The sequence below is a fragment of the Cotesia typhae genome, unplaced genomic scaffold, assembly GCF_013202065.1.
Source record: "Cotesia typhae breed Kobodo isofemale line unplaced genomic scaffold, CoteBio_Ctyphae scaffold_91, whole genome shotgun sequence".
NCBI lineage: Eukaryota > Metazoa > Arthropoda > Insecta > Hymenoptera > Braconidae > Cotesia > Cotesia typhae.
The window spans coordinates 2,475,854-2,502,103 of NW_027423781.1; the positions used below are offsets into that span (position 1 = coordinate 2,475,854).

At 28.7% G+C, this 26,250-nt stretch overlaps 3 protein-coding genes across 5 annotated transcripts in view; 2 read left to right on the plus strand and 1 right to left on the minus strand.

Moving 5' to 3' along the window:
* Positions 1 to 14,124, plus strand: part of Ethr (ecdysis triggering hormone receptor) — a 32,593-nt gene extending 18,469 nt beyond the window's left edge. Inside the window, exons 6-7 of one of the 2 annotated variants that reach the window (XM_074258874.1) lie at positions 663 to 734; positions 9,525 to 14,124. In XM_074258874.1, the coding sequence (XP_074114975.1) occupies positions 663 to 734; positions 9,525 to 10,230 (778 nt within the window). In that variant the 3' untranslated portion in view covers positions 10,231 to 14,124. Of the gene's footprint in view, positions 1 to 662; positions 735 to 6,361; positions 7,059 to 9,524 lie in introns of those variants that run through there. The other variant, XM_074258875.1, reaches the window with a different exon arrangement.
* Positions 14,125 to 14,264: 140 nt separating this feature from the next.
* Positions 14,265 to 18,531, minus strand: LOC141537729 (putative DENN domain-containing protein 10 B). The gene is made up of 5 exons (XM_074258876.1): positions 18,373 to 18,531; positions 18,197 to 18,311; positions 17,341 to 17,537; positions 16,748 to 17,179; positions 14,265 to 15,134 (listed from the first exon to the last, which is right to left on the minus strand). The coding sequence occupies exons 2-5, from the start codon at positions 18,234 to 18,236 to the stop codon at positions 14,745 to 14,747; spliced, it is 1,059 nt and encodes a 352-aa protein (XP_074114977.1). The 5' UTR covers positions 18,237 to 18,311; positions 18,373 to 18,531; the 3' UTR covers positions 14,265 to 14,744.
* Positions 18,532 to 19,263: 732 nt separating this feature from the next.
* Positions 19,264 to 25,561, plus strand: Eif3a (eukaryotic translation initiation factor 3 subunit A). 2 transcript variants are annotated; one of them, XM_074258873.1, is made up of 4 exons: positions 19,264 to 19,412; positions 19,605 to 19,689; positions 21,687 to 24,801; positions 25,291 to 25,561. In XM_074258873.1, the coding sequence occupies exons 2-4, from the start codon at positions 19,641 to 19,643 to the stop codon at positions 25,388 to 25,390; spliced, it is 3,264 nt and encodes a 1,087-aa protein (XP_074114974.1). In that variant the 5' UTR covers positions 19,264 to 19,412; positions 19,605 to 19,640; the 3' UTR covers positions 25,391 to 25,561. The 2 variants fall into 2 exon arrangements, with proteins under 2 accessions (XP_074114974.1, XP_074114973.1); XM_074258872.1 differs by lacking the exon at positions 19,264 to 19,412 and adding an exon at positions 19,466 to 19,528.
* The last annotated feature ends 689 nt before the right edge of the window (positions 25,562 to 26,250 follow it).

Consider the following 26,250-nt stretch of genomic DNA (forward strand, 5'->3'; position numbering starts at 1 on the left):
TTTTATATATTTTATTAATACTTCAAAATTTATTGTATTTATTTGAACACTATCTGTGTTTATAAAATTTGGTATTCGGCTTAATACCTTGGCATTCAAACTAAATAAATACTTTTTTTATTGAAAATTCATTGAAACTAGAAAACTGCTTTTTTACATATCGAGAGTAGAGTACTTGCACTAACGCTTCGCTTATGAGGTGTGCAAAATTCAATAAAATCAAATGCAATGACACGATTTTGTATCTATAAATAGATCTTTTAATAATTGGTGCTTTCTTAAAAGTTTATTAATGACGTTTAACATCAACGAATTCAAGCAATGAAATGAATGTTTATTCACGACGTTAATTTGACGTGTTGATGCAAGCAATAAGTTCACTAGCGACTGATGTCATGAGTTTATCTTGATATTTTTACCTTTGTTGAATTATTTATTTTATTCACTTTTTCATCCTTATTAAATGAATTTTATTTTTATTTATAAATAGAATTAAAAAAAAAGGAATGATAATATTAATAACAATTTTTTAATATTTTTTAATGATAATATAAATATTGTAGGTGTTCCAAGATCAAAACGATTTTTTTTTTCATGCGATAAAAATTATAATTATATAATTAATTTAATTTGAATACTAAAAATACTTTTTAATTTTTCAGGTATATTTGCACAAAAGCTCGAGCAACATTTCTCTGCTTTCTGGCGTGGGTTTTTGCAGCCGTATGTACCAGGTAAGAATATATCATTTAAAATTAAAAAGTTAAAGAAAAACCAATCTTCCTATAAATTAACCGCTAGTTAAATGCACTTCCTTGTGATAATTATTTATTCACCACACGGAGTGTGGTGAATAATTCTAACCAGTAACCATAAATATAAAAGCAACTAGAATAATGGGTATAATAAAGAAATCAAGACGAAGGTTGATATTACATTCATTTTACTCTATTGTTATTTCTCTCAGTTATGTTGAATTCAAACTCTGACGAAACCTAGAAAAATTGTTAACTCGATATATCGAGTGTACCAATACTATGACACATGCAACAATATGTGACGTGGCAAGCTTTATACCCGAATCTTCGGGATTTCCCGATACAGTACGAGTATATCATACTTGTAGGATTCGCAGCGAACATTCTTCGCGGTTTTATTAAATTATTCTTTAGGTTTCATCTATTGGTCGTATTATTTATTATCTTCTTCGATATTGCAAAACATAAAATATTTCAAAATTGACGAAAAGATTTTTTTTTGAAGCGGTATATTAAAATAAAATGGGTGCTTTGTGGCAATAAATTTGATATTAGCGAGGAAACTATACTCAAATATTTGACTTTGAGGTTATCGCGTCGCAAGTAGCATTATAAATAGCACAGTGTTTATTCTGGAGTTTTATTTTAAAAAACTTCAACGTCATGTCAAACTCTTTTGTACCTAATTTTTACAACTAAGATGATATAATGTGAAAATAATATTTACCCTAACTAAGAATCGAACGCGAGCCGCGCGCTTAGTAGACTGATACCCAACGCCCTACGCTGTACGACCAATAGGTGGTTCAACATCTCATTATTCTTATAAGCTAATCCTATATGGTGATTGAACATTACGGGTTATTATTTATTATTTACATTATTTGTGTTATTTAATGCTGTTTATTGATGGAAAATAACTAACATTTACATTATTTATAATTCATTGAACATTATAAAAATTAAAGTCTAACATATACTCATTCAAATATATCGATTTCGAAATGATCGTTTGAGCGTAATATTAAAATTTATAAAAGATAAATGATGCCTCGAATTTATTATTACAAATAAACAACCATAGACTAAAAATTAGTAAAAATAAATATGAAGGACATTGTTGTTTTTGATACATCAGTCTTATTTTTGTAAAACTGAAAATTATTGTTTTTAAAATTGGAAAACAGTGAAGTAGAATTACAATTCGTGTAATATAATTAAAATTGTCTGGTAACATTACAATGAACTGTATAATTTTACAATGAAAATTGTAAAAATAAAAAAAGCTTTTAAATTTTTATAAGATTGTTGTAATATAAATTACAATAATTTTTTGTGATTTTACATACAATTATGCCGAATCAGATCACAAATAATGTTTGCAAAATTAAAAAGCTTTTTCTTAAAAATTGACGAACGGTTCTGTAATATTACAATGCATGTTAGGTTTATACATGAAAATTGTAAAATTACAATACATCTTAGTAGATTTTCTGACAGGTGTTGGAAAATTACATGAATTGTATTTTATTTCGCATTGCTATACACTGATTTGTAATTTGACTTATTATTTGTTTTGTAATATGATTGTAATTTTACAAAAATTTTTAACAGTATATACACGGCTGTGTAAATTTATCTGGTTCTATTTTCACAGATATGACCTATGAAGACAATAATCAGTTTTCTTTTTTTCATTCGCATTATTTACACGTTCTTTTGTGCGACAAAAGCCCTAGATGTTTGATATATCTCGCGCAATATTGGAAAAACTCACGGAAAATAAACGCTATAAAAACTAATAGAGACGTTTTAAAAGTTCGTGAACCCGTACTCATGAAAGGAACACGGCTTAAATTTCAATGAAAAAACAGCTCGATGCCAAAAAACAACAAATTACATTGTCTTTAGTTTATTTCCAGCAATTACTTTCCAATCAAAAATAAATAAAAACAAACAATAACAAACATGAGGCATCTATTGTTCGTTTGAATATTTTTTGTGTCGAAACTTTGAAAAGCTAAATAATTTCCTGCATTTGGAGTTTCTGAATTCAAATGAAAATTTAATTGAAACAACTTTCTAATAATTAATAAGGATTCATCAGTTAGAAACTCTATTTATTATAAGTTGTTTATGTGTATTTTATTATCCAAAACTATTTCAATTAAAGGCTTCTCAGGTAGAGAAAATTTTCTAAAACAAAAATTGTATAAATTTATTATATATTTTGCGGGTAACCGAAAAAGTATTTTAGGTTGACGAGAAACAGATGGCTCAAGATTGCCACAATCTTCTTCTTGTTTTCCACCCTCTTCGTTTATTCCACTTTACTTTTATTTAGTTTTTTTCCGGTGTCTTTTCTAGCAACCCCTATTACTGTCACCTCCTCACACCATTTCCTTTTTTTTCTTTGCTGCCTCCCACCCCGCTGCTATTCTTTACTGTATTTTTATTGTGTACACTGGAAAACAGCTTTTGTCATCAATATGAAGTCAAAACCCTCTACTCACAGACAATACCTGCAATCGATTTGATTTTTTATTACGACTACCCCTTTTAACTAAAATCTCCAATAAAATAAACTGGTTCGTAGACAGGTAATGGGTGTAATAGATTATAGGGGCGTGGATTAGTGAATGAGTTACGTTAATTGAGTATTTTGCTATTGAGGTTTTACGGAAGAAAATGAAAGTAGATTTCCTATTCAATTAAAATAATACTGATAATATGAACACTAAAGCAATTCAGGAAATATATAGACGAATTTATATGATAAAATGTTAAAACCAATGCTAAAGCTTAATTTCGTCACTGATAAAAAAAAAATATTCTTGCTCTAAGAAAATTATTTTTTTTATTACTCATGCACTACGGTTAAAAATTTTTGTAAAATTACAATCATAACACAAAACAAATAAAAAGTAATATTACAAATCAGTGTATGGCAATGCGAAATAAAATACAATTCATGTAATTTTCCAACACCTGTCAGAAAATCTACTAAGATGTATTGTAATTTTACAATTTTCATGTATAAACCTAACATGCATTGTAATATTACAGAACCGTTCGTCAATTTTTAAGAAAAAGCTTTTTAATTTTGCAAACATTATTTGTGATCTGATTCGGCATAATTGTATGTAAAATCACAAAAAATTATTGTAATTTATATTACAACAATCTTATAAAAAATTTAAAAAGCTTTTTTTTATTTTTACAATTTTCATTGTAAAATTATACAGTTCATTGTAATGTTACCAGACAATTTTAATTATATTACACGAATTGTAATTCTACTTCACTGTTTTCCAATTTTAAAAACAATAATTTTCAGTTTTACAAAAATAAGACTGATGTATCAAAAAACAACAATGTCCTTCATATTTATTTTTACTAATTTTTAGTCTATGGTTGTTTATTTGTAATAATAAATTCGAGGCATCATTTATCTTTTATAAATTTTAATATTACGCTCAAACGATCATTTCGAAATCGATATATTTGAATGAGTATATGTTAGACTTTAATTTTTATAATGTTCAATGAATTATAAATAATGTAAATGTTAGTTATTTTCCATCAATAAACAGCATTAAATAACACAAATAATGTAAATAATAAATAATAACCCGTAATGCTCTATCACCCCATAGGATTAGCTTATAAGAATAATGAGATGTTAAACCACCTATCGGTCGTATGACGTAGGGCGTTGGGTATCAGTCTACTAAGCGCGCCGCTCGTTTTCGATTCTTAGTTAGGGTAAATATTTTTTTCACATTAATCATCTGAGTTGTAAAAATTATATTAGGTCTACGTGAAATGTAAACCTAGTCAGCGCTTCACAAATTTCTATTAATTCTTCGCTATAAGCCCTTTTATCTTTAAGCACGCGAAATATTTAACACAAAATTTTTTGACGCATTGTCACAAAAAAAAAGTTAGTTTTCATCATCTTATCAATCAAGTTATTGTCAATCCACAGTAAACATTCATCCCTGGCATAAACTTTTCTCTGTAACGTAAAGCTCCAAAAAATTCAAATAAATTTTAGTAATAATAATAAAGTAATGACTTTGTTTGCGTTGATACTGAAAATGGATCAAAGTATTTTAAAAATTGGGTTAATGTCCTCAGTGTTTTATGGGATAAAAGTGAAAGCTTTTTTTTTTTTTGACGATTCGCGATTAAGCGGATTTATCTCCTTATGCTAACCAGACGATCATAAATTCTAAATAAACCACTTACTTGATTTAACATCTGTTATCTTCTCATAAACTTTTCGAATTATTTATTATTTATTCACCATTTAATACTTCCGCTTTTAGTATCTATAATAAATAACTAACTTTTATCTCTCGTGAAAATATTTTCCACCAGATTTATTATTTATTCATCTTTGTTTTAAACAAACTTTAATTATTTTTCAAATATGCATTTGAAATATATTTACTGCCTTTTTTTTATTAGCATCGAACAATTATTTTATTTTATTTTCCTGATACTGATACAAGAATATATAAAAGAGTGATGTTACTAAAAACGCGAGAAATTAAAAAAAATTGTTAAAACCTCCAACGTGAATGCTGTTTTTAATTTCTTCTTTTAAAAAAATACTAAATTAAAAATTTGGTGCAAAAAAATCAACTGTTTTTATTTTTTGTGTTAAATAAAAAATTTTTTACATTAAAAAGAATTTTAAAAATTTTACCTTAAGGAGATCCAAGTACCCTTCTATTGTAAAGAATGTCTATAAAAAAATCATACGAAGAAATACTTTTGTTATGCATCTTAAAATTAATTAATAACATTTTTGAGGAAATTTCCGAAAGATTCACTCATTAAATAATTATTTACATTTAATTTACTAATAAAAAATATAGCACTCTGAATTACCGGTTTACACTTGACAACACCGCAAGAGTTTACGTACCTTCAAATTTATTTATGTTTACTGTCTAACTAAAATGACTAAAATCTTCTAGCATTTAAAAAACCGCGGTTACTTATGCGCCGGGTAACTGCGCAAGCGGTGTTGCCAAGTCAAATACAAGACTTTAAAGAACGGAAGTTCCTTGTGATTTTTTATAAAAAATCTAAAATATCTCCGTAATCCGTTCGGAAATCTATTTTTTTATTGTTTTAATCGAAATCTTATTATTTTTTCAATCAAATTCAATAAAAATAAAATTTTTTTTAAATCGTTAATTGCATTAAATTCTTAACCAAATACACGGCTGTTGGAATCTCCATTTACCTACATGTAAAAATTACAATTTTCAAACCTAATTATTTTATTAGAAAAAATTTTTAGTCTTTTTTTTTGCACCATCCTACAAAAAGTGCATGCATTTTTTAACATATTTTTCCATAAATAATTTTTTAAATAAAAATTCCGCAAATAAATTATTCAATTGGTTGCAGTTTTTAAATTTACTTCAATAAAATAAAATAATTTTTAATTTTCGTTTGAATTTTTTAAGAAAAAAGAAAAACAACCTAGACCATTGAACTGCAGCCAATAGAACTCAAAAAAAAACAAAATCCAAATAATATCCTAAAAAAAATTGATTATTTTATTTTTTGTTTTTGGATTGCAGTCCAATGATTTGGGTATCGCAGTATCATGAAATGAGGATGAACACGACGGTAAACAGTGAAGAAGAAATGAGCGAAGCTGTTATAACAGTTTGTTTAATGCAAGCAAATTCATTGCTGACGATGATATTTTTTTTATTATTAATATTTATATTCTTTGTAATACCATTATTTATCCTGCTGTTGCTGTATTTAATAATAATACGTCAGTTAATAAATGACCGCTCGGCGTCAACGGCTGAAAATTACCATGCGCGCGCACGCAAACAAGTGGTGCTGATGTTACTGACAGTGGTATTTAGTTTCTTCGTTTGTCTTGCGCCATTTAAAATTCTGACGTTTTACATCGTCTTGGCGCCCAATGAGTCCGTCGAAGCTATAGATCACGACACTTTTTACAATATTTTGTACTTCAGCCGAATAATGTTTTACTTAAATAGCGCGGTTAATCCGATTCTCTATAATTTGATGAGCAGTAGATTTAGATTAGGATTTAAGAAAATTTTTCGGGTGATTAGACACACCAGAACTGACCGAAGCACTGTCAGAAGTTCTACCACTGGAACAAGACTGTCGCGTAGAACTATTACCAGTAGTGATCAGCAGGAAATTTTTTTATGATTCTTTTTATTGTAGTTTGCGTTATTAATGTATTTTATAGAAAAGACTGGTTCAAATAAAAATTATTTCTAAGCATTATTGTTCTTTGTTCAAAAATTTTTAAATTAATATGTACCCGACGGAAATTGATAAAGTAACTAAAATTATTCAAACGGGATTTTAAAAATAAATTTATTACAAGTTTAGTAATTTTTTACTATTCGAATTAAAACTAAATGATAATTTTTTTTTCTTGGAATGGTAGTTTATTGTGTCTACTATCATTATCAATACATACATTAGTCAATAAACAACGTGAATTTTTAAAAATTATTAATTTTTCCAAACGCGTCGAATGGTTCAATTGACCCCCGCTTGGGGGCAATTGAACCACTGCTTGGGGTTAATTGAACCAATAATATTTAAAACTCAAACCCGAACTTTTAAGAAAATAATATATTAATTGTTACTTGCTAATATTACTGTTGCACCGTTTTAATGCACAGATATTATATTAAATAAATTAAAAATCAATTTAAAAATAATTTTCATTATAAATTCAGTTCATCAAATTGTTAGGTTATTTCCCTGAGTTTTTTCACGTAGAGTCAAAATGCGCGCGCATATCCCATGCTTCTCCGTATGGTTCAATCGTCCCCGGGACTGCTGGTTCAATTGACCCCATATAATTTTATAACAATTAATAGTAAATAATAAATAAATAAACTATTATATCACTATAAACAAAGTTTAGGATTATAAAGTATAAGTATATACAACGACTACAATTCAAACTTTATCAATTAATTCAAAAATTGAAATATTATTAAACAATTTGTCACCAGCCAAAAAAAAAGTTTACATGCCTAAAAATAAAAAAATCTCAATTTTTCAAAATTTATTAATCACAATGATTTCAAATGTTGATCATATCCGAGTTTAATATATTATATTTTACTATATAGTAATTTTCATTGCAATTACGTTGGGTTTTAAAGCCATAACAAGCTATCGATAACAGTATTTTCTTTCTCCAATTTACTTATTTTTTATTATTGTCGTTGGTATTTAAAATAAATTTATCTTACGTCTTCTGGAAATCTCATGTTTTCCAGAACTCGTATAAAATTACTTTTAAATTATTTTCTCCTTAAAAAAAAAAAATAATAATAATAATAATAATAATAATAATAATAACAATATCAATAATACTGAAGCTACTATACACAAAGCGAAAGAAAAAAAATTCTCCTTTTTCATCGAATATGTTTTCCTCTTCTTAGTTGATTGATAAATACTGACTTTATTCGTCCCAGCAGAGTGAAGGAATCACGTTCGCTCGGATGATTGTAGAAATGAGTATATACTCATATCCCTCGAGGAAAATATAAAATAAATATCTTCCCATTTTCTGCATTACATCACTGGTAGCATTACACTCAAGCCCTTTTCAGGTCACTTCTTTTCCTGCTTTATCTAATACAACCGATCATCGGTAGATTCTCTTGATAGTGCCACCTGATATACAAAGCACATACTTAATTCTGCTAACATTAAGAGGTTATGAGTAGTCAAAATTAAAAAAATTAATTTTTGCACGACTCATGAGCGAAGCGTTGAGGTTGTGCTCTACTCTCGACATTTCAAAAAAAGCAATTTTCTCGAAACTGAAATTGATTTTTTGTTATTTATATTGCACTTACAGGTTAATTTGAGTGCACAAATATCAAGTCAAATAATTTGTCAGGCACATAAAATATATTTCAATAACAATTTTTTTGTTTAACATAGTAAATAATAACATTAAACATAATCTTTTCTGGACGTCCGTGTATGGATGGGTGTATGTGGCATCAAAATTGCTCGAAAAAATGATCGTATCGGAATAATTTTTTTTTAATTATCTAAAGTAACACACGACAGAATTTCTTAGTTAATATGAGCGTTCAATTCACTGTCGTTAAATTATTATTTATAAAAAACTAATACATGACTGTTGATTTTTTTGTATATTTATCTATACATTTTTATTATAGTATTTTTTTCCTCACCTTAGAGTTATGACGCTACTAAACCATAGCTGAGTTTTCTGTTTTTTTTTTTTTTTTATTATTTTATTTTAATTTGATTAATTATTTGATTGTTAGCAGTAATAAAGATAAAAAAAAATTGCTAAACTTCTTTAAAAGCATTTTTTTTATTTGTTTATTGAATAAAAATAAATAAAAAAGTCAAATGTAAAATCTTAAGTTGTAACCTCGTGAATATAACTCCATCTGATATCTATAAATGATACTTACTTACAAGTCACGGTAAAGTTACATTGACTATTGAGGTGTTTTTCTACATTTTATATTTTATTTTAATCAATTTTATTGTGCAAAATGAGATTATGAGGCGTGCACTTTTGGATTTTCCAAACTTTTCTATTTTATGATTACATAATTAAATGAGCATTATGAGTCGTGCACTTTATAATTTTTTAAATCTTACCTTTTTTATAATTAAAAATTATCAAGCCTAAATTCTATAATTAACTTATCAATAACACATTTTATTTTTCAGTCCGATAATAGCAATGACAGTATACTCAATGGAAAAAGACGACGATGGAAGTGAAATACCAGCATGTTCAACATCTGTAAAGTCAATATGGCCAATGATATTTTTCTTAACAACAATAATAATATTTTTTATAATTCCATTAGTGATACTGGTAATGCTGTACACAGTGATAGCGAGACATTTGATGAAGAATCCAGCGATAACGCGAGGCCCAGCGAATAATTTACTAAAGTACCGAAAGCAAGTGGTGCTGATGCTGGGAACAGTTGTAATTAGTTTTTTCATTTGCTTATTGCCCTTTCGCGCGTTTACACTCTGGGTAATAGTGTCGCCGTTGACAGCAATAATAAATCTCGGCGTCGATGGGTACTTTATATTACTGTACATAAGCCGCGTAATGCTCTATCTCAATTCAGCAATCAATCCAATTCTGTATAACTTAATGTCGACAAAATTTCGCGAGGGATTTCTGCGATTGTGCGGACTGTCGCGCAAACAGAGCAAAGACATTCCAACATCTGGACGCACTGGCACAACCACCAGCAGTAACCACTCGGATTTCTGGCGCAGACAGAGCAACTCTAGCAAAAGCTGCAGTGTGAAGGTCTCTAATGCCAGTACTGATAATAATAAGCCTTTTAATTTAACTATTATCACCAATGCTAATAATGTGAACAACAAAAATGATAAAGTTAGTTTTGTTTAAAATAAAATAATATTATTTCCAGTTACGTGAAATTAAAGGATCAAAATAATAACTTAAATTTTGTTACTAAAAAATCGGAAAATCCAATTTTGAAAAATCAACGATACCGTCAATTTGAAATAAATTTTGTTTCTGTCGATGAAAAGTCACAAAGTAATACATAGGATAACAAATTATCGCAAAAAGTATCCACAAAACTAATTTACAAATCAATAATACTGCTGTAAAGCTTCAAAAGACCTTAAAGCGTCTGACTCAACTCTTCTGGAGCGAGAAAGTTCAGCGATTGTGCGCCCTCTGTTGGGAATTCCAAGTACTAAGTTTTATTACAGCTGCGCAAGTATTGAAATTTCGTGTGGAAAATCTTTACAATGATAAGAACATAATTGAACTCGTTAATTGTTAATCTGATAAAGGGGTTATACCTAGTAAGAATTTTCAAAAAATCAATTTTGGATTTTCGGAATGTAAATATATTTGAGTATATTCTCTGAAAATTTAAAATTGATCCGGCAAATATTCTTGAAGATAAATGCATATTCTTAAGAACGTCTCCGAGCGTTCGAAAATAGGCGGAGCGTATAAAAACGCGTTTTTCTCAAAACAGTATTTTCAAAGTCGGTGAGCACGATTTCTCCAAAACGGTTTGACCGATCGTTTTCAAATTTTTATGCAACCTTCTTAGACCTATTCCCCAGGTATTTATCGAAGGAATAAGATTTCTGACAATTATTTCGATTTTTTAGACCACTTGAAGTTGGAAATTTTTTCGAAAATGGCGACTTTTCTTTGGGAACCCGCCATTTTTTCAAAAATAAAAATTTTGACTATTCCTTCGATCGATACCTGCATTCATCTATCCACTAAATAAATTTTTCGGAATTTTCCATTTGATATAATCTAAAGCAGAGATATTTTGCTCACCGCCTGACACTTTTTTGTGGAGGACCTCCAGAAGATCGTCTACTGGAGAAGTACAACATAATTTTTTTAAAAACAGACAACAAGGTTTTAAAATATAAAAAATCCACTACATTTACTTGCTATTTATAGATTTGTTAAATAAAATGTCTCTTTAGAAAAAAATTGATAAAAAATGCGTTTTTTGGGCTTGCAACTAAGTATAACCCCTCAATGTCGTTACATTACTGTCATCAGCTACCAGGAGCATCAAAAAAAGCATAGTTTATTTAGAAATGTATCTTTTTGTTTTTCCAACATTCGATCATTGATTAATCATTAATTTAGTGTATTTAGGTTCACTTAACAAAGAGTAAAAAGCTCCTAGATTGCGCCCCCTCCTTTCTTGCAGCTTTTCTATCCGACTATTTTTTCGGTCCACAATAACCAGAGATTTATGACGGCCCGTTTTGACCCAGTGATTTATATCGTAGGTATTTTCATCTTCATTCCCTTCTTCCGTGGTCTTATTTTATGTACCGTAGGCACATACACTAGATCTCTCATGTCTTCTCCACTTTATTAAGTATAAGACTAAGACAGATATTATTTTATTCTCTAAAGATAGTCCACGATTTCAGGAGTCTATTATCTATATACCGGGATTTATTCTACTTACCTATCCGAATGATTTTCGTCTCTACTTTATGTTTATCCGATCAGTTCTTCGGGTATTAACTTGACCATTAACTTCACGCAACTGGAAATAATTTTATTTGAAATAAATCACAAGTCAGAAAAATTATACGCTTTGATTCAAATAAAGTTTTAGATCTTATTAAAAGAATTTAATTGTAAAAATTTTGTAAAACTGGAGGAAAGGACCTCCTTACCCGTGTAAAAAAAATTGTCTTAGAAGAGACAAAATCTTTTTAAAATCTTTTAGAAGAGTCATAAACTTAGGATTCTAAACGTGATACAATTTAGGACATGTTTATGACAAATTTATGACACCAAACCGAAATGAAATTTCGATTTTAGAAAAATATTGTCGTAATTAATCAGAGAAAAAATTTTGTAAAAAGTACTTTTATGACAATTTTAGGATACTTTTATGACAATTTTATGACACTTATGACAACTTTAAGATACTTTTAGGACATTTTTAAGACACTTATGACAATTTTAGGATACTTTAAGGACAATTTTAGGACAATTTTATGACACTTATGACAATTTTAGGATACTTTTGTCATAAAAGTGTCCTAAAATTGTCATAAAAATATCCTAAAGTAGTCATAAAATTGTCATATAAGTATCCTAAAATTGTCCTAAAATAGTCTTGTCATAAAATTGTCTTAAAAATTTCCTAAAATTTTCAGAAAAATATTTTAAAATTGTCATAATAGTGTCCTAAAATTGTCCTAAAAGTATCCTAAAGTAGACATAAAATTGTCATAGAACTATCCTAAAATTGTCCTAAAATAGTCTTGTGTCGTCATAAAAGTGTACTAAAATTCATAAAAGTGTCCTAAAATTGTGTCACGTTTAGGATCCTAAACTTGTGACTCTTTTAAGACAATTTTTTTTACACGGGTAAGAGAATTGAATTACTTAAAACAAGAATGACATTTTGAAGAAAAATTTTTTCTTTAATCAAGTCATTTTTTTTATCAGTGCGTCTTTAAATGTATATAAGTGTGAATTAATCGTTATTGTTACAGAAAAAAAAAAAAAAAGAAAAAGGAAAAAACTTGCAACGCTGATACGCGAATAGCAAGTGCTCTCATGTGAGATATTATTTTTTTTAACTGCCATGATAACAATAGAAAAAATGTAAATTTATTTCAATTTTAACGGTTGTGAGATAATCTCTTCGTTAGAATTTTTTTATTTTTTTGTTAAATAAAAAACATTCTTAAAATTCTTAAATTTTAAGAATGTTTTCTTTTTTTTACTTTTATACTTTTCTACCCTCAGTAGCTGACGTACAATTTGCTTTTAATTATCTGCGTAAATCTAATAAGCAGTAATTGAATTGAGTGGAATGTTCAAACTGATTCCGAGGGGTTGGAATAGAATGATTGGAGGAAACAGTATTGAAAAGAGACACACAGAAAATTACGATGTAAATGTGTGTACTAAAATGGAAGCTCTTGATCATTGTACCGTTGATTTTTCAAAATTGGATTTTCTGATTTTTTAATGACAAAATTTAACTTGAGCTTATATCTTTAAAAATGTCGATAATTAAGAAATGACCTTGTATCTCGTCAACTAATGTCATTTTTAAAGATATAAGCTCATCCCGATGTTACACTCACCGAGGCCTTTCATTTGAGTACCCACATCAATTTTTCATATATTTTATATATTTATATATATTTTACAAATACTATATATATAAAATATATAAAAAATGTCATGTGGGTACTTAAATGAAAGGTCTCGATGAGTGTAACATCGAAATGAGTTTATATCTTAAAAAATGTCGATAATTAAGAAATTACCTTGTATATTGTCAAGTAATGCCATTTTTAGAGATATCAGCTCATCCCGACATTATATTCATTGAGACCTTTCATTTGAGTACCCACATCAATTTTTCATATATTTCATATATTTATATATATATATATATATATATATATATATATATATATATATATATATATATATATATGTATAGATGAAAAATATATCAAAAATGCATGTGGGTACTCAAATGAAAGCTCTTGATCATTGTAACATCGGAATGAGCTTATATTTTTAAAAACGTCAATATTTAAGATAGAACAGTCTAATTTAACAAAATTTATTATTTAATAAAGCAAAATTTTATTTATTTATAAATTCAAACAATGAATTTTAATAAGTATTACAAAAATTGAAAATAAAGAAAAATTCAAACACAATTTTGACTCACTCAATTAATAATATCTTCTACGAAAGGATTATTTTTTAAAAAATCAAAATATATACGAACATTCCACCAAAATAAATTTTTCATTGAACAATGTTACAATTAATGTATTACTTCTCTAGTCACTAAGATCGATGTTCACAATGTATATATCCTTAGAAATAATTAACATTAAATTTAATTAATAAAATTAAGTATTATTCTTTTAATGTGTTAATAATTGTTATAAAAATGTATTAATATATACAATATGAATCTATTTATACAAATATATGTTGCATAATAAAATTTGTATCCCCTAATTTTTTTATTGAATAAATATGCGAGATTCCATGGAATGAAATTCTTATTTTTTGCTAAAAAAATGATATTGCTCGTAAAGTATTCAATTAATGTGCAATTTATTCCAAGAACAAGCGGTGGTTTGTTTATTTATTGTTTTTTTATTCAAACAACGAAAAGAATTGAGTAATGAGCTGTAAAATACATATGAATATTTAATGTAAACATCTCAAGAAAAATTTATCACGGATCATGATTTTTATTATTAAAATCAGTTCAGTTATTGCAATAAAAAATAAATTGTTTTTTTATTTGAGAAAATAAAAATCTTCCATTTTTTGTACTTAAAGATTTATAAAAAATTATGTATTAAATATGCGAAAAAATAAATAAAATTAACGATTTTTTATTAAAGCGAATTGTTGAAAAATTGTTCTGCATTCGCCAAGTTAACAAGAAAATTCTCAACAGCAATTGGAAAACTGCGATTGCGAATAGTTTTCACGGTTAATATTTTTTTGCCACTGTCTTCGACAGTGGCGATGTTTTTCAATTGGTTCAGCAAATCCTGAGTTTTGTCCGCTATTTCATTTGTTATCTGCGATTCATTGGAGGTTTTTTCGCAGAGCTGAATCATAAACAACGCTATTTCTTTATGAGTTTTTGTCATAATAAAGCTTTCTTTAGCATGTGGCGCTATCGTTATTTCACGGGCGGGTATATTTACCAGTAAATCATAAAGTTCTGGTTTTAGCGCAACTGCACTGTCGCGACAGCCGGCAATGTAGTATGCGTAGCTCTGAAAAGCGACATCTTTATTAGTACACTGAAAAAATATAGTTTTTTTTCCGATAAAAATTAAGGAGATCCAAGTATACCCTTCTGGTGTGAAGAATGTCTAATTATTTCATTAAATCTCCCGAAAACCTGTACTTTATTAATTATTAGGCTACGTAGATTGAATTTACAAATTTTCAGGAAGTTTTCAAAATTTTACTAACTCGTGGATCTCCTTAAAGAGATCCAAGTACCCTCCTTCCCCTTTGTAAGGAATTTCTGTAAAAAAATAATACGTAGAAATCCTTTTGTTTTGCGTTTTAAAATTAATTAATAAAATTTTAGAGAAAATTTCCGAAAAATTTACTCATTTCACCAGATTTATCTCCTTATGCTAACCACACGATCATAAATTCTAAATAAACCACTTACTTGATTTAACATCTGTTATCTTCTCATAAACTTTTCGAATTATTTATTATTTATTCATTTATTTATTCACCATTTAATACTTCCGCTTTTAGTATCTATAATAAATAACTAACTTTTATCTCTCGTGAAAATATTTTCCACCAGATTTATTATTCATTCATCTTTGTTTTAAACAAACTTTAATTATTTTTCAAATATGCATTTGAAATATATTTACTGCCTTTTTTTTTATTAGCATCGAACAATTATTTTATTTTATTTTCCTGATACTGATACAAGAATATATAAAAGAGTGATGTTACTAAAAACGCGAGAAATTAAAAAAAATTGTTAAAACCTCCAACGTGAATGCTGTTTTTAATTTCTTCTTTTAAAAAAACACTAAATTAAAAATTTGGTGCAAAAAAATCAACTGTTTTTATTTTTTGTGTTAAATAAAAAATTTTTTACATTAAAAAGAATTTTAAAAATTTTACCTTAAGGAGATCCAAGTACCCTTCTATTGTAAAGAATGTCTATAAAAAAATCATACGAAGAAATACTTTTGTTATGCATCTTAAAATTAATTAATAACATTTTTGAGGAAATTTCCGAAAGATTCACTCATTAAATAATTATTTACATTTAATTTACTAATAAAAATATAGCACTCTGAATTACCGGTTTACACTTGACAACACCGCAAGAGTTCACGTACCTTCAAATTTATTTATGTTTACTGTCTAACTAAAATGACTAAAATCTTCTAGCATTTAAAAAACCGCGGTTACTTATGCGCCGGGTAACTGCGCAAGCGGTGTTGCCAAGTCAAATACAAGACTTTAAAGAACGGAAGTTCCTTGTGATTTTTATAAAAATCTAAAATATCTCCGTAATCCGTTCGGAAATCTATTTTTTTATTGTTTTAATCGAAATCTCATTATTTTTTCAATCAAATTCAATAAAAATAAAATTTTTTCTAAATCGTTAATTGCATTAAATTCTTAACCAAATACACGGCTGTTGGAATTTCCATTTACCTACATGTAAAAATTACAATTTTCAAACCTAATTATTTTATTAAACATTTCGGAAACCTGTTTCTTAATATTTTTTTTTTTAATTATTAGGCTACGTAGATTGAATTTAAAAATTTTCAGGAAGTTTTAAAAATTTTATTACTTTGCGTGGATCTCCTTAACTTTACTAACTAAATTTAAATACCTTCAAATCCTGAATTTCATCTGCATTTAGATCGATCCACGGTATCAAATTGTCCGTAACATCCCGATGCTTCATAAGCGCAGGAAATGTCCTTATCCACTTGAACAATTGTTCCAAACTGTGATGGTAGACGACAATGCGCCTTTTTAACAACAATGCGTTGTAAATTAATATTGTTTCTAATTCGAACGTCTTTATCAAATCACGGATATTTGTGTCTGAATTAAGATGCGAAAGATTGTAATCATCGGAATTGTAAATACCATTTTCTTCGGTCGTGCATGATCCGTTGGTGAATACAGATAAATACAGTTTAAGTATTTCTACGGGATTCCCAGTTTTGCAGTACATTTTACTTAATACCCGACAAAGTACTTCGTATTTTTGCGGGTTATAATCTTTGGTGAAAAGTATCAATGCAAATTGTTTTATCTGTTGATAACAAAATATTATAAAATACAATTTTAGGTTTTATTTTACTGTCTTTAACATCGACAGTCACAAGTTTTTTTTTAAATAATTAATTATAATTAGTAACTTATAATTAAATAATTTAAATCAAGGAGTAAGCAATTAATAATTGTGGTACTTACTCGTGGTAATTTATCAGTATCGAAAACTTCGCTGGAATTTATATAAAACCATTCATTATTGTAACGCGAAAAAACAAATGATTGAGTATTACAGTGCTCTGACTGTAAATTGTACTTGCGGGTTATAATTGTTTTCTGATCATCGGTTACCGAAGGATACGTCCATGTCCATAAAGTGTCGCCGTTTAGATCTTTTTCTGAGAAAAAGTCATTTTATAATTATTAATAATAATAAATTTAAAAAATTTTTTACAATTTTTATATATAGTTTTTTTTTTAACCGAAAAATTATGACTTTAAAATTCCATAACAAAAAATTTCACAAATAAGAATTTACAATTTTTTTACTTTTAATTTATTTGTTAAATAAAATTTAAAAAATCGAGGCCGATTTCTATTTTATTAATTATTATGATACTGAATTTAAAAATTTTTTAGATTCTTATAAACAATAATAATTTTAAAAAATTTAGCAAAAAAATTTCACATGTAAAAATTAAAAAGAAACAATGCAAGTGTGAATTTTTATAAATATATTTTTTAGTTTATTTTTCAATTAATTATTATAATCGGAAAAAAAATATTTTCAAAAAATTAGCGCGTAATTTTTTTTTTAATTTATAAATTTAGAATTAATTAATTATTGATTACAATATTACAATTACAATAAAAAAATGCTTCTAAAAATGTTCAATTGTAATTTTTATTATTTTTCACATGTGAAACTTTTTAATTAAATTTTTTTAAATAATTTAAATCCTATAAGATTCTAAAAAAAATTTTAATATCTGTCAACTTCAGTGTTATTTATGAATTACTGTAATTTAAAATAAAAAAATATTTTTATTATTCTTACCAATAATACTGCAAGATATAAGCTGAGTCGGTGGAGCCATTAAAAAAAAAAATAAATAAATAAAATTTTCAAATTTTAAAAAATTGCGAATCAGCTAAACTTTATCTCCGTTCCTCTGAAAAATTATAAAAATCAAATTTTCATAAGAACAATTTTAAATCAATTAATTTTGGTACCTGGAAAATTTTATATTTAAATCCTCAGTAATATTTAATTATTTAAAAATTAACTAGAGAGATTACTTTCAAAAAGTCAAAATATTTTTGACATATCTGTTGTTTATCTTTCGATGTCGGTAAAATTTATCCGTAGACTACGCAAAAAAGTGTTAAGGGTTTCCGCAAGTAACTTTTTTTGTACGTTGATCAATAGTGTCATCTAGAAGAAATAACTGTAATTGAAAATGATTCCTAGAATTTATTGGCATCATTTTGAATTTCATGGCAAAAAATAATAAGTTTGCAATATTTTAAGAATTTTTTTTTCATTAAAAGAATTATTATAAAAAAATGAAAAAAAATTTTCATTTGTAAAAACCTTGAAAAACTATAAGTGCAATTTTTTAGCTCTAATTTAATAAATTACTAATAATCAAAAAATTAAAAACGTCGGCTTAATTTATTATTATAAAATTATATTTAATTTTTTGATTTTTTTTTAATAATTAAATTATGACAAAAAATATTTTTAAAAAATTAGATGTGTAATTTTTAAAATTTTCTACATATGAAATTTTTTTTTTTTAAACTAAAATTCAAATTTGCGCGCGCAAACGCGCGCTTTGACTATAGAGCTTACAAATATATATTTTCATGCTTATAATATATTCAACCAATCACATCACGAATAAATTAGTTTCACATACATTTTATCTCAAATTTATATTAAAAAATGCTTTTCAATAAAAAAAAATTCTAAAAATTTTTAAATGTCGGCTAAAATAATTTGCATATAAAATTTTTAATCTCCGAACAAACCACGTGGCGCCATCTAACTGTCAAAAATTGAACTCAAGTGTCAATGTCATTCCTGACTCGTCTTTTCAAGTGAAACTAAACACAATTCTGTCTCACTTCCTCCACTGTAAATTTTGCCGACTAAATGCGAAACATATAATAATTAATTTAGAAAATTTTCCGAATAAAATTTAAAAACTTGAAAAATAAAAGTGATAAAAAAAACTAAAAACAATAATTTTAATCAAGAAAGGACTTCAGTAAGTATGCATCGAAAATAAAGGATAGTCTATCTGAACTCGGTGGTACCTTCTATCAATGGCTGCCACTTATCCGGTAACACGCGGTTAGCTGTCTCTTAAATTTTTCCACAGTGGTAGGAAAAGTTTGACCGCACCAATAAATATATATTAAATAATTAAAAATAACAATTGATATTATTGTTCTTCCAGTTGCTGATTAATGGTGATTAAAGTTAATTAACAACAATGGCAAGATACGGACAACGTCCTGAAAATGCACTTAAACGTGCCAATGGTGAGTTTTTTTTTATCAATATGCGGCTTTTTAAACACACTTGTCTATGTGTTACAACATGGCAGTAATTTTTTTTTCGCTGAAAATTTTTGGAGCACATATTTTCTATTTTCTTTCACATTTAATTTTATTTCATTTTTTTTTTTTTTAATAATTATATTATAGTGAGATTATTTTTTTAAAAATTAGATAATAATTTTTTTTTGGCAGTAATTAATTGTTGAAAAAATTATATAATCTTTTTCTAATAATTTTATTATTATTTTATGATTATTGTTAATTTTTTTTACACTTTTTAAAAAAGTCTTTTTTTTTTACTACATTTTTTTTTTTTTATTTACTGTCAAACTTTTTTAGAATTCTTAAATGTCAAAAATTATAAGATGATAATTTTTATAAATTAAATAATTTAAATGAAGAAAAAAAATTTAATTAGAACGTTTTTAATTTGATTTAATAATTTTTTATTTTTTTTTTTTTTAACTTTTACTAAAACTTGAAATCCTGAAAAAAAAATTTTTTGTAGGTTATCTTTTTGTCAATTAATAATTATGAAAGAATTAATTATTTTTACTGTAAAAAATTAATAAATAATAAAGTTAGCCTACATTTTTAATTTTTTAATTATTTTTAATTTTTTTAATTATTTTTAATTTATTAAATTAGAACAAACAATATTTTTAAAAAATTGCACTTACAATTTTTTTACAAATGAAATTTTTTGGTAATAATTTTTTCAATAAAAAAAAAATTCTGAAAATTTTTAAATGGCTAACTTAATTTTCATTAAATTTGAGGGATTTAAAAAAAATTTCAATATCAATTTTTTAAAAATTAATTTGAAGTTCTTTATAATTTGATTTTTTAAATACTTATTTTTTTTTAATACTAAAATTTCAATATAAATTTTTTAATAATTAATTTAAAGTTCTCTATTCAAAATTTTTTAAATATTAAAAAAAAATTTTTCTCAAAATTTGTAAAATTCTTAAATTGTAACTTTTTTTATTTTGCCATTAATTTTAAAAAGTCAATAAATTATCCGGTTCAACTCCAGTATCATGAACTTGTACCCAAAAAACTTATAATTTATAATTTAATTATTCAAAAAATTTCTATCCAATAATTTATTAAGAAATATTACAAATTCTTAAATATTTTTCAATAATTTTTTTGCTTTCTTAATTTTAATGTCACAAAAAAAATTAATAATTCTCATCAACTTAACATTAAAAATTTTTATCAAACTTCATGTCAATATCTAAATTATTTCTTTTAATAATATACAAAAAAATAATTATTTTTCTTAATTATTATTCAATAATTTTTTTCTAAATAATTTACAATTTAATTTTATTAAAGTTTAAAAAATTTTTTATTAATTAATTTTATAAAATATTCAATATCAGTATAAAAATTAATTCAAATGAACTTCCTATTAAAAATGAATAACTTTTTTTAAAATAAATTAATAATTATTTCAATCAATTAGAAGTATTAATTTCTAATTAATTTGTCAGGTAAATTAATTTAAAATTTATTTTACAAAGCTGGATTATAAAAATCAATTTATTCAAATCTGAATTTTATTTTTATTTTTTGATTCCTTAAAAGATTTTTATTTCACATTTCAAATTTTGAATTGATATAATTAATTTAAAATCCCGACAGAATTAAATAAAAAATTTTTTTATCCACAAATTTGTTTTTAATTTTCTCATCATTAACTCTGAATATAAAAATGCCTCAATTATATTTTTGACAATAATTTCCAAGTTAAATTAAAAGTACTAATTATTGACGCTGTATTTTATCACAATATATTACTTAAAAAATTACAACCCCAATTTTTAACAATTTTTAAAATTGAGTAAATAAAAAAAGCTAATGATAGCAAAGAATATCAAAATTACCAAAAAAAGATACTTCAAATTGTCAACAATTGGTACTTAGTAAAAAAAAAAATCTCTCGACTTACTCCTGAATTTAAATTCCAGAATTCATTGAAGTGGGCAAACCAGCTCGTGCTTTAGATACCCTGCAAGAAGTATTCCGCAATAAAAAATGGACATACAGTTGGTCGGAATCGGTGCTGGAGCCGATAATGTTCAAGTACCTCGACCTGTGCGTGGAGTTAAAAAAGTCTCATATCGCGAAGGAAGGTCTCTTCCAGTACCGTAACATGTTCCAATCAGTGAACGTCGGTAGTTTAGAAAATGTCATCCGGGGATACTTGCGAATGGCCGAAGAAAAGACCGAAGCCGCCCGTAAACAGAGTCAGCAGGCCGTAATAGATATCGATGACTTAGACAACTTAGCTACCCCGGAGAGTATATTGCTCTCAGCAGTAAGCGGCGAAGACGCCCAAGACCGTAGTGACCGTACAATTCTAACCCCCTGGGTGAAATTCCTCTGGGAATCTTACTGTCAGTGTCTCGAGCTGTTGCGAACAAACGCCCACGTGGAGACGCTATACCACGACATTGCGCGTATGGCCTTCCAGTTTTGCCTGGAGTACAACCGCAAAACCGAGTTCCGAAAGCTTTGCGAAAAACTTCGCAAGCATCTCGAAGAAATCTGCAAGCTTCCCCAGCTGGTCTCTAACGTTTCAATGAACAAAGCTGAGACTCAGCAATTGAATTTAGAAACACGTTTAATCCAGCTTGACTCTGCCATCCAAATGGAGCTCTGGCAGGAGGCTTACAAAGCTACCGAGGACATTCACGGTCTGATGAACCTGTCCAAAAAGCTTCCCGTTCCCAAAACAATGGCGAACTACTACCAGAAACTTGCCATGGTCTTCTGGAAGGCCGGAAATTATTTATTCCACGCAGCTGCGTTGTTTAAACTCCTGCAACTTTCCCGCGAAATGAAGAAAAACATGTCTGCAGAAGAGCAGCAAAGAATGGCAAACCGAGTTTTGTTAGCGACCCTATCAATCCCCTTGCCCTCAGCCCACCCCGAGTTCGATAGGTTCATAGAAACTGATAAGAGTCCCCTAGAAAAAGCCCAAAAACTTGCAATCCTTCTAGGACTCTCCCAGCCCCCAACTCGCGCTTCCCTCCTGCGCGATATCGTTCGTATGAACGTCGTAAATCTAGCGTCCGCTAAGCTTCAAGACCTGTACTCTTGGCTAGAAGTTGATTTCCACCCTCTAGAATTGTGCTCGCGTGTCCATTCCGTGATCCAGACCCTCCAAGTTGATGAATCTAGCCCCTTAGCACAGTACGTCCCAGCGTTGCAAGATGTCACCCTAGTGCGTCTTATCCACCAAGTCTCCCAAGTTTACCAGACAATTCAGTTCGCGCGTTTGATAGAACTCGCCAAATTCACAACAGACTTTCACCTGGAACGACTTTTGGTTGACTGCGTGCGTTATAATGACATGCAGATACGAATTGACCACGGCAAGCGTTGCATACACTTTGGCGTAGACTTGAGCGAGGCTCAGCGTGAGGACCATCCAGATGGTCCAGTTTTGCAAGCTATGCCTTCCGAGCAAATTCGCTGCCAATTGGTCAACATAGCTACTGTTCTTCATCGCGCTATCAATATTATTTTCCCGACTAAGCGCAAGCAAGAGCGAGAAAAAATTCGTGCTTCTATGGTTGCGCTTTATCATGAGACTAAAAATAAAGAGCATCAACGCGTTCTTGATCGTCAGCACATTATTGAACAGCGCAAAGAGTACATTGAGCGCGTTAATACGATGCGTGAAGAGGAAGAAATGCGAAGACAAGAAGAGCTGCAGAGACAGCAACAAGTCGCTGAGCATAAACGCTTAGAGCAGGAACGCGAAGAACGCGAGCGTAAGCGCCAACAGAGCGAGATTCAGCAGATCAAAGACCGACATTTGAAGGAAAAAATGCAGCAGATCTCACAGACAAGTCATGGTCAGAAAGTTCTTAAGAAATTGGACGAAGATGAGATCAAGAAGCTCGACGCTGAGCAAATTGCTGCTCGCGAAGCTGAAGAGCTTCAGAAGGAAAGACGCGAGTTGCAGCAGAAGCTGAAGTCGCAGGAGAAGAAGGTTGATTACCTTGAGCGTGCTAAGAGAATTGAAGAAATTCCGCTGCTGAAGAAAGCTGTTGAGGACAAGCAGGAACTGGCTAAGCAACAGTGGGAACAGCAGGAACAGGAGCGCATTCTTGCGGCGATTGAGGAACGGAACCAAGCTGTGGCGACTCGCGAGCGCATGTCAAGGATGAAAGAGGACGCTGACGCTTTCTTGGATAAGATTTTGGCTGAGCGCAAGAGCGCGTATTTGGAGAGATTGCAGGAGTTTGAGGTTAAGTTCAACGAGGAGCGCGCCAAGCGGCTGCTGGAGCGCAAGATCGCTAGGAAAGCTGAACGCAAGGCCAAGTGGGAGCAGGAGCGCGCTGAAGCCGCTGAAAGGAAGCTTCAGGAGGAGCTCAGGATCAAGCAGGAGGAAGAACGCAAGCGGATTGAAGAGGAACGCGCTATTAGAGAGGAGGAAGAGAGAATCAAGCGCGCTGCTGAAGCTGCTAAAGAAGCTGAACGGCTGGCTAAATTGGCCAAGCAAGCGGAAATTATGCGCGCTAGGGAAGAGGAGGTAGAGAGGAAACTTGCTGAAGAACGCAGCAAAGTTATCGAGCCTGACACTTGGCGTCGTGGCGCTGGTGGGTATAAAGAGCGCAGGGAAGAATCTCGGCCTTCCGGAGGTGAGCGCAATGACCGTGAAGCTAAGTCTGAGATTTCTTCTTGGCGTAATGAACCTAGGGATGACCCCAAGCCACGCGATGACCGGGATGATGATCGTGGAAAGAAACGCATTGATCGTGTTGATGATCGCGAGAAGTGGGATCGGTTTTCTAAGGACAAAGACAGGGACGCTAAGGAGGTTAGGGATGGTAGAGATAATAGAGACACGAGGGGTTCTAAGTTTGATAAGCCCAGGGAAGGTATGGGTACTTCCAGTTGGAGACGTGGAGGAGCTGATGACAAATTTGAGCGCGGACCTAGGCGCATGGATGTCGCTAGACCTCCGAGGGATCGCGATGATGACAGGCCAAGGTACCAAAGGTCTTCAGGGTCTAATGACTGGCGCACTAGGAACACTGATGACTCTAGGGATATGCCTAAGCGTGATGAGTAAGTTTCAATTTTTTTACACCAATTATCATTGTTCTATCACAGCTGATATCGTTTAAAATATCATCAGTAGACAAAATACAATGTCTTTTCTTGAATTATTGACATTTTTAAAGATATAAGCTCATCCTGATGTCATGCTCATCAAGACCTTTCATTTGAATACCCACATGATTTTTTTTATATATTTTATATATATATGATATTTCTCATATATATGAAATATATAAAATATATGAAAAATTCATGTGGGTATTCAAATGAAAGGTCGCGATGAGTATATCATCAGGATGAGTTTAAATCATTAAAAATATCATCATTGAACAAAATACAATGTCTTTTCTTAATTATTGACATTTTTTAAAAAATAAACTCATCCTAATATTACAGCTATTTTATATTTTTTATTTTATCATTATTCTATTATTAAATGAGCATTATATTTTTATAGAAGTTGATATCCTAACGTAATGTTTTTTTTTCTTACAGAAAAGATGAACGCGAGCGCAAAGAAGATAAATACAAGCGTGAAGAAAAGAGTGACAACCAAGAAGACGAAGGATGGTCGAAAGTAGGCAGCAAACGTTAAAAAATGAATTAATTAAAAAATTATAATGTTTCTGATTGTCAGTTTTGCAAAATGGTTTTTTGTAAGCCTCATTTTTATTAGCAAAAAATTGAAAATTCAAAAAAATAACAAATGAATTACGAGATGTAACTCTGATTTATTGATAATTAAAATTAAGATTTTTCACAATAATATTTTTTTTAAAGTGCTAATTAAACATATTTAAGTAGCTTCAATTTTCTCAGGAATTTTTAAAATTTGTACTGTGAAAATTTCAATTTTTTCCTTTTTAGTTTAATTTTTGCGTATGAAACTTTTATGGTTAACAGAGGGAACAAGAGAATTTATTTTTTAATCATTGATTGAGAATTTTTTTGTGCTCACTTGGATCGTTTTTTTTTTCTGGTACTTCGATTAAAAAAAAAAAAAGATTTTTGATGAAAAAAAAAAAGAGAAAATTGGAGCTCTTTATACGATTGTAATATTTTTTTTTATTTGTTAGTAGATACTGATTATGATGATTAAATAAAAAGCTATTACGGAGAAATATGCGTACAATTTATTAAAAAAAAAAAAAAAAAAAAAAAAAAAAACATAGATTTTTAAAATGGTTATTTTTTGTTAATACTAAATTTAAATATAAATTTTTAAATAATTTTATTATTATTACTAGCTGTTGCCCGCCCGCTCCGCTGGGCACTTTATAGAATTGTAGTTTTAGATCTAGACTTGAAATTCAATTGGAGTATTATTTTGACTTGCACAGGTTCCACATTCCATCGAATCGGAAGTAGAATTTATTGAAATCCGTATTGAGATAATCTCTACATGACAAATAAAAGATCCTTACCAAATTTGCAGCTTTTTCAAGCTATATTTTA

Coding starts and splice junctions, on each gene's coding strand:
- Eif3a (XM_074258873.1), top strand. CDS start 19,641: ATGGCAAGATACGGACAACGTCCTGAAAATGCACTTAAACGTGCCAAT. Junction 19,690..21,686: donor TGCACTTAAACGTGCCAATG/GTGAGTTTTTTT, acceptor TTTAAATTCCAG/AATTCATTGAAGTGGGCAAA. Junction 24,802..25,290: donor GATATGCCTAAGCGTGATGA/GTAAGTTTCAAT, acceptor TTTTTCTTACAG/AAAAGATGAACGCGAGCGCA.
- LOC141537729 (XM_074258876.1), bottom strand. CDS start 18,236: ATGGCTCCACCGACTCAGCTTATATCTTGCAGTATTATTG. Junction 17,538..18,196: donor TATATCTTGCAGTATTATTG/GTAAGAATAATA, acceptor ACTTTTTCTCAG/AAAAAGATCTAAACGGCGAC. Junction 17,180..17,340: donor ATACTGATAAATTACCACGA/GTAAGTACCACA, acceptor TGTTATCAACAG/ATAAAACAATTTGCATTGAT.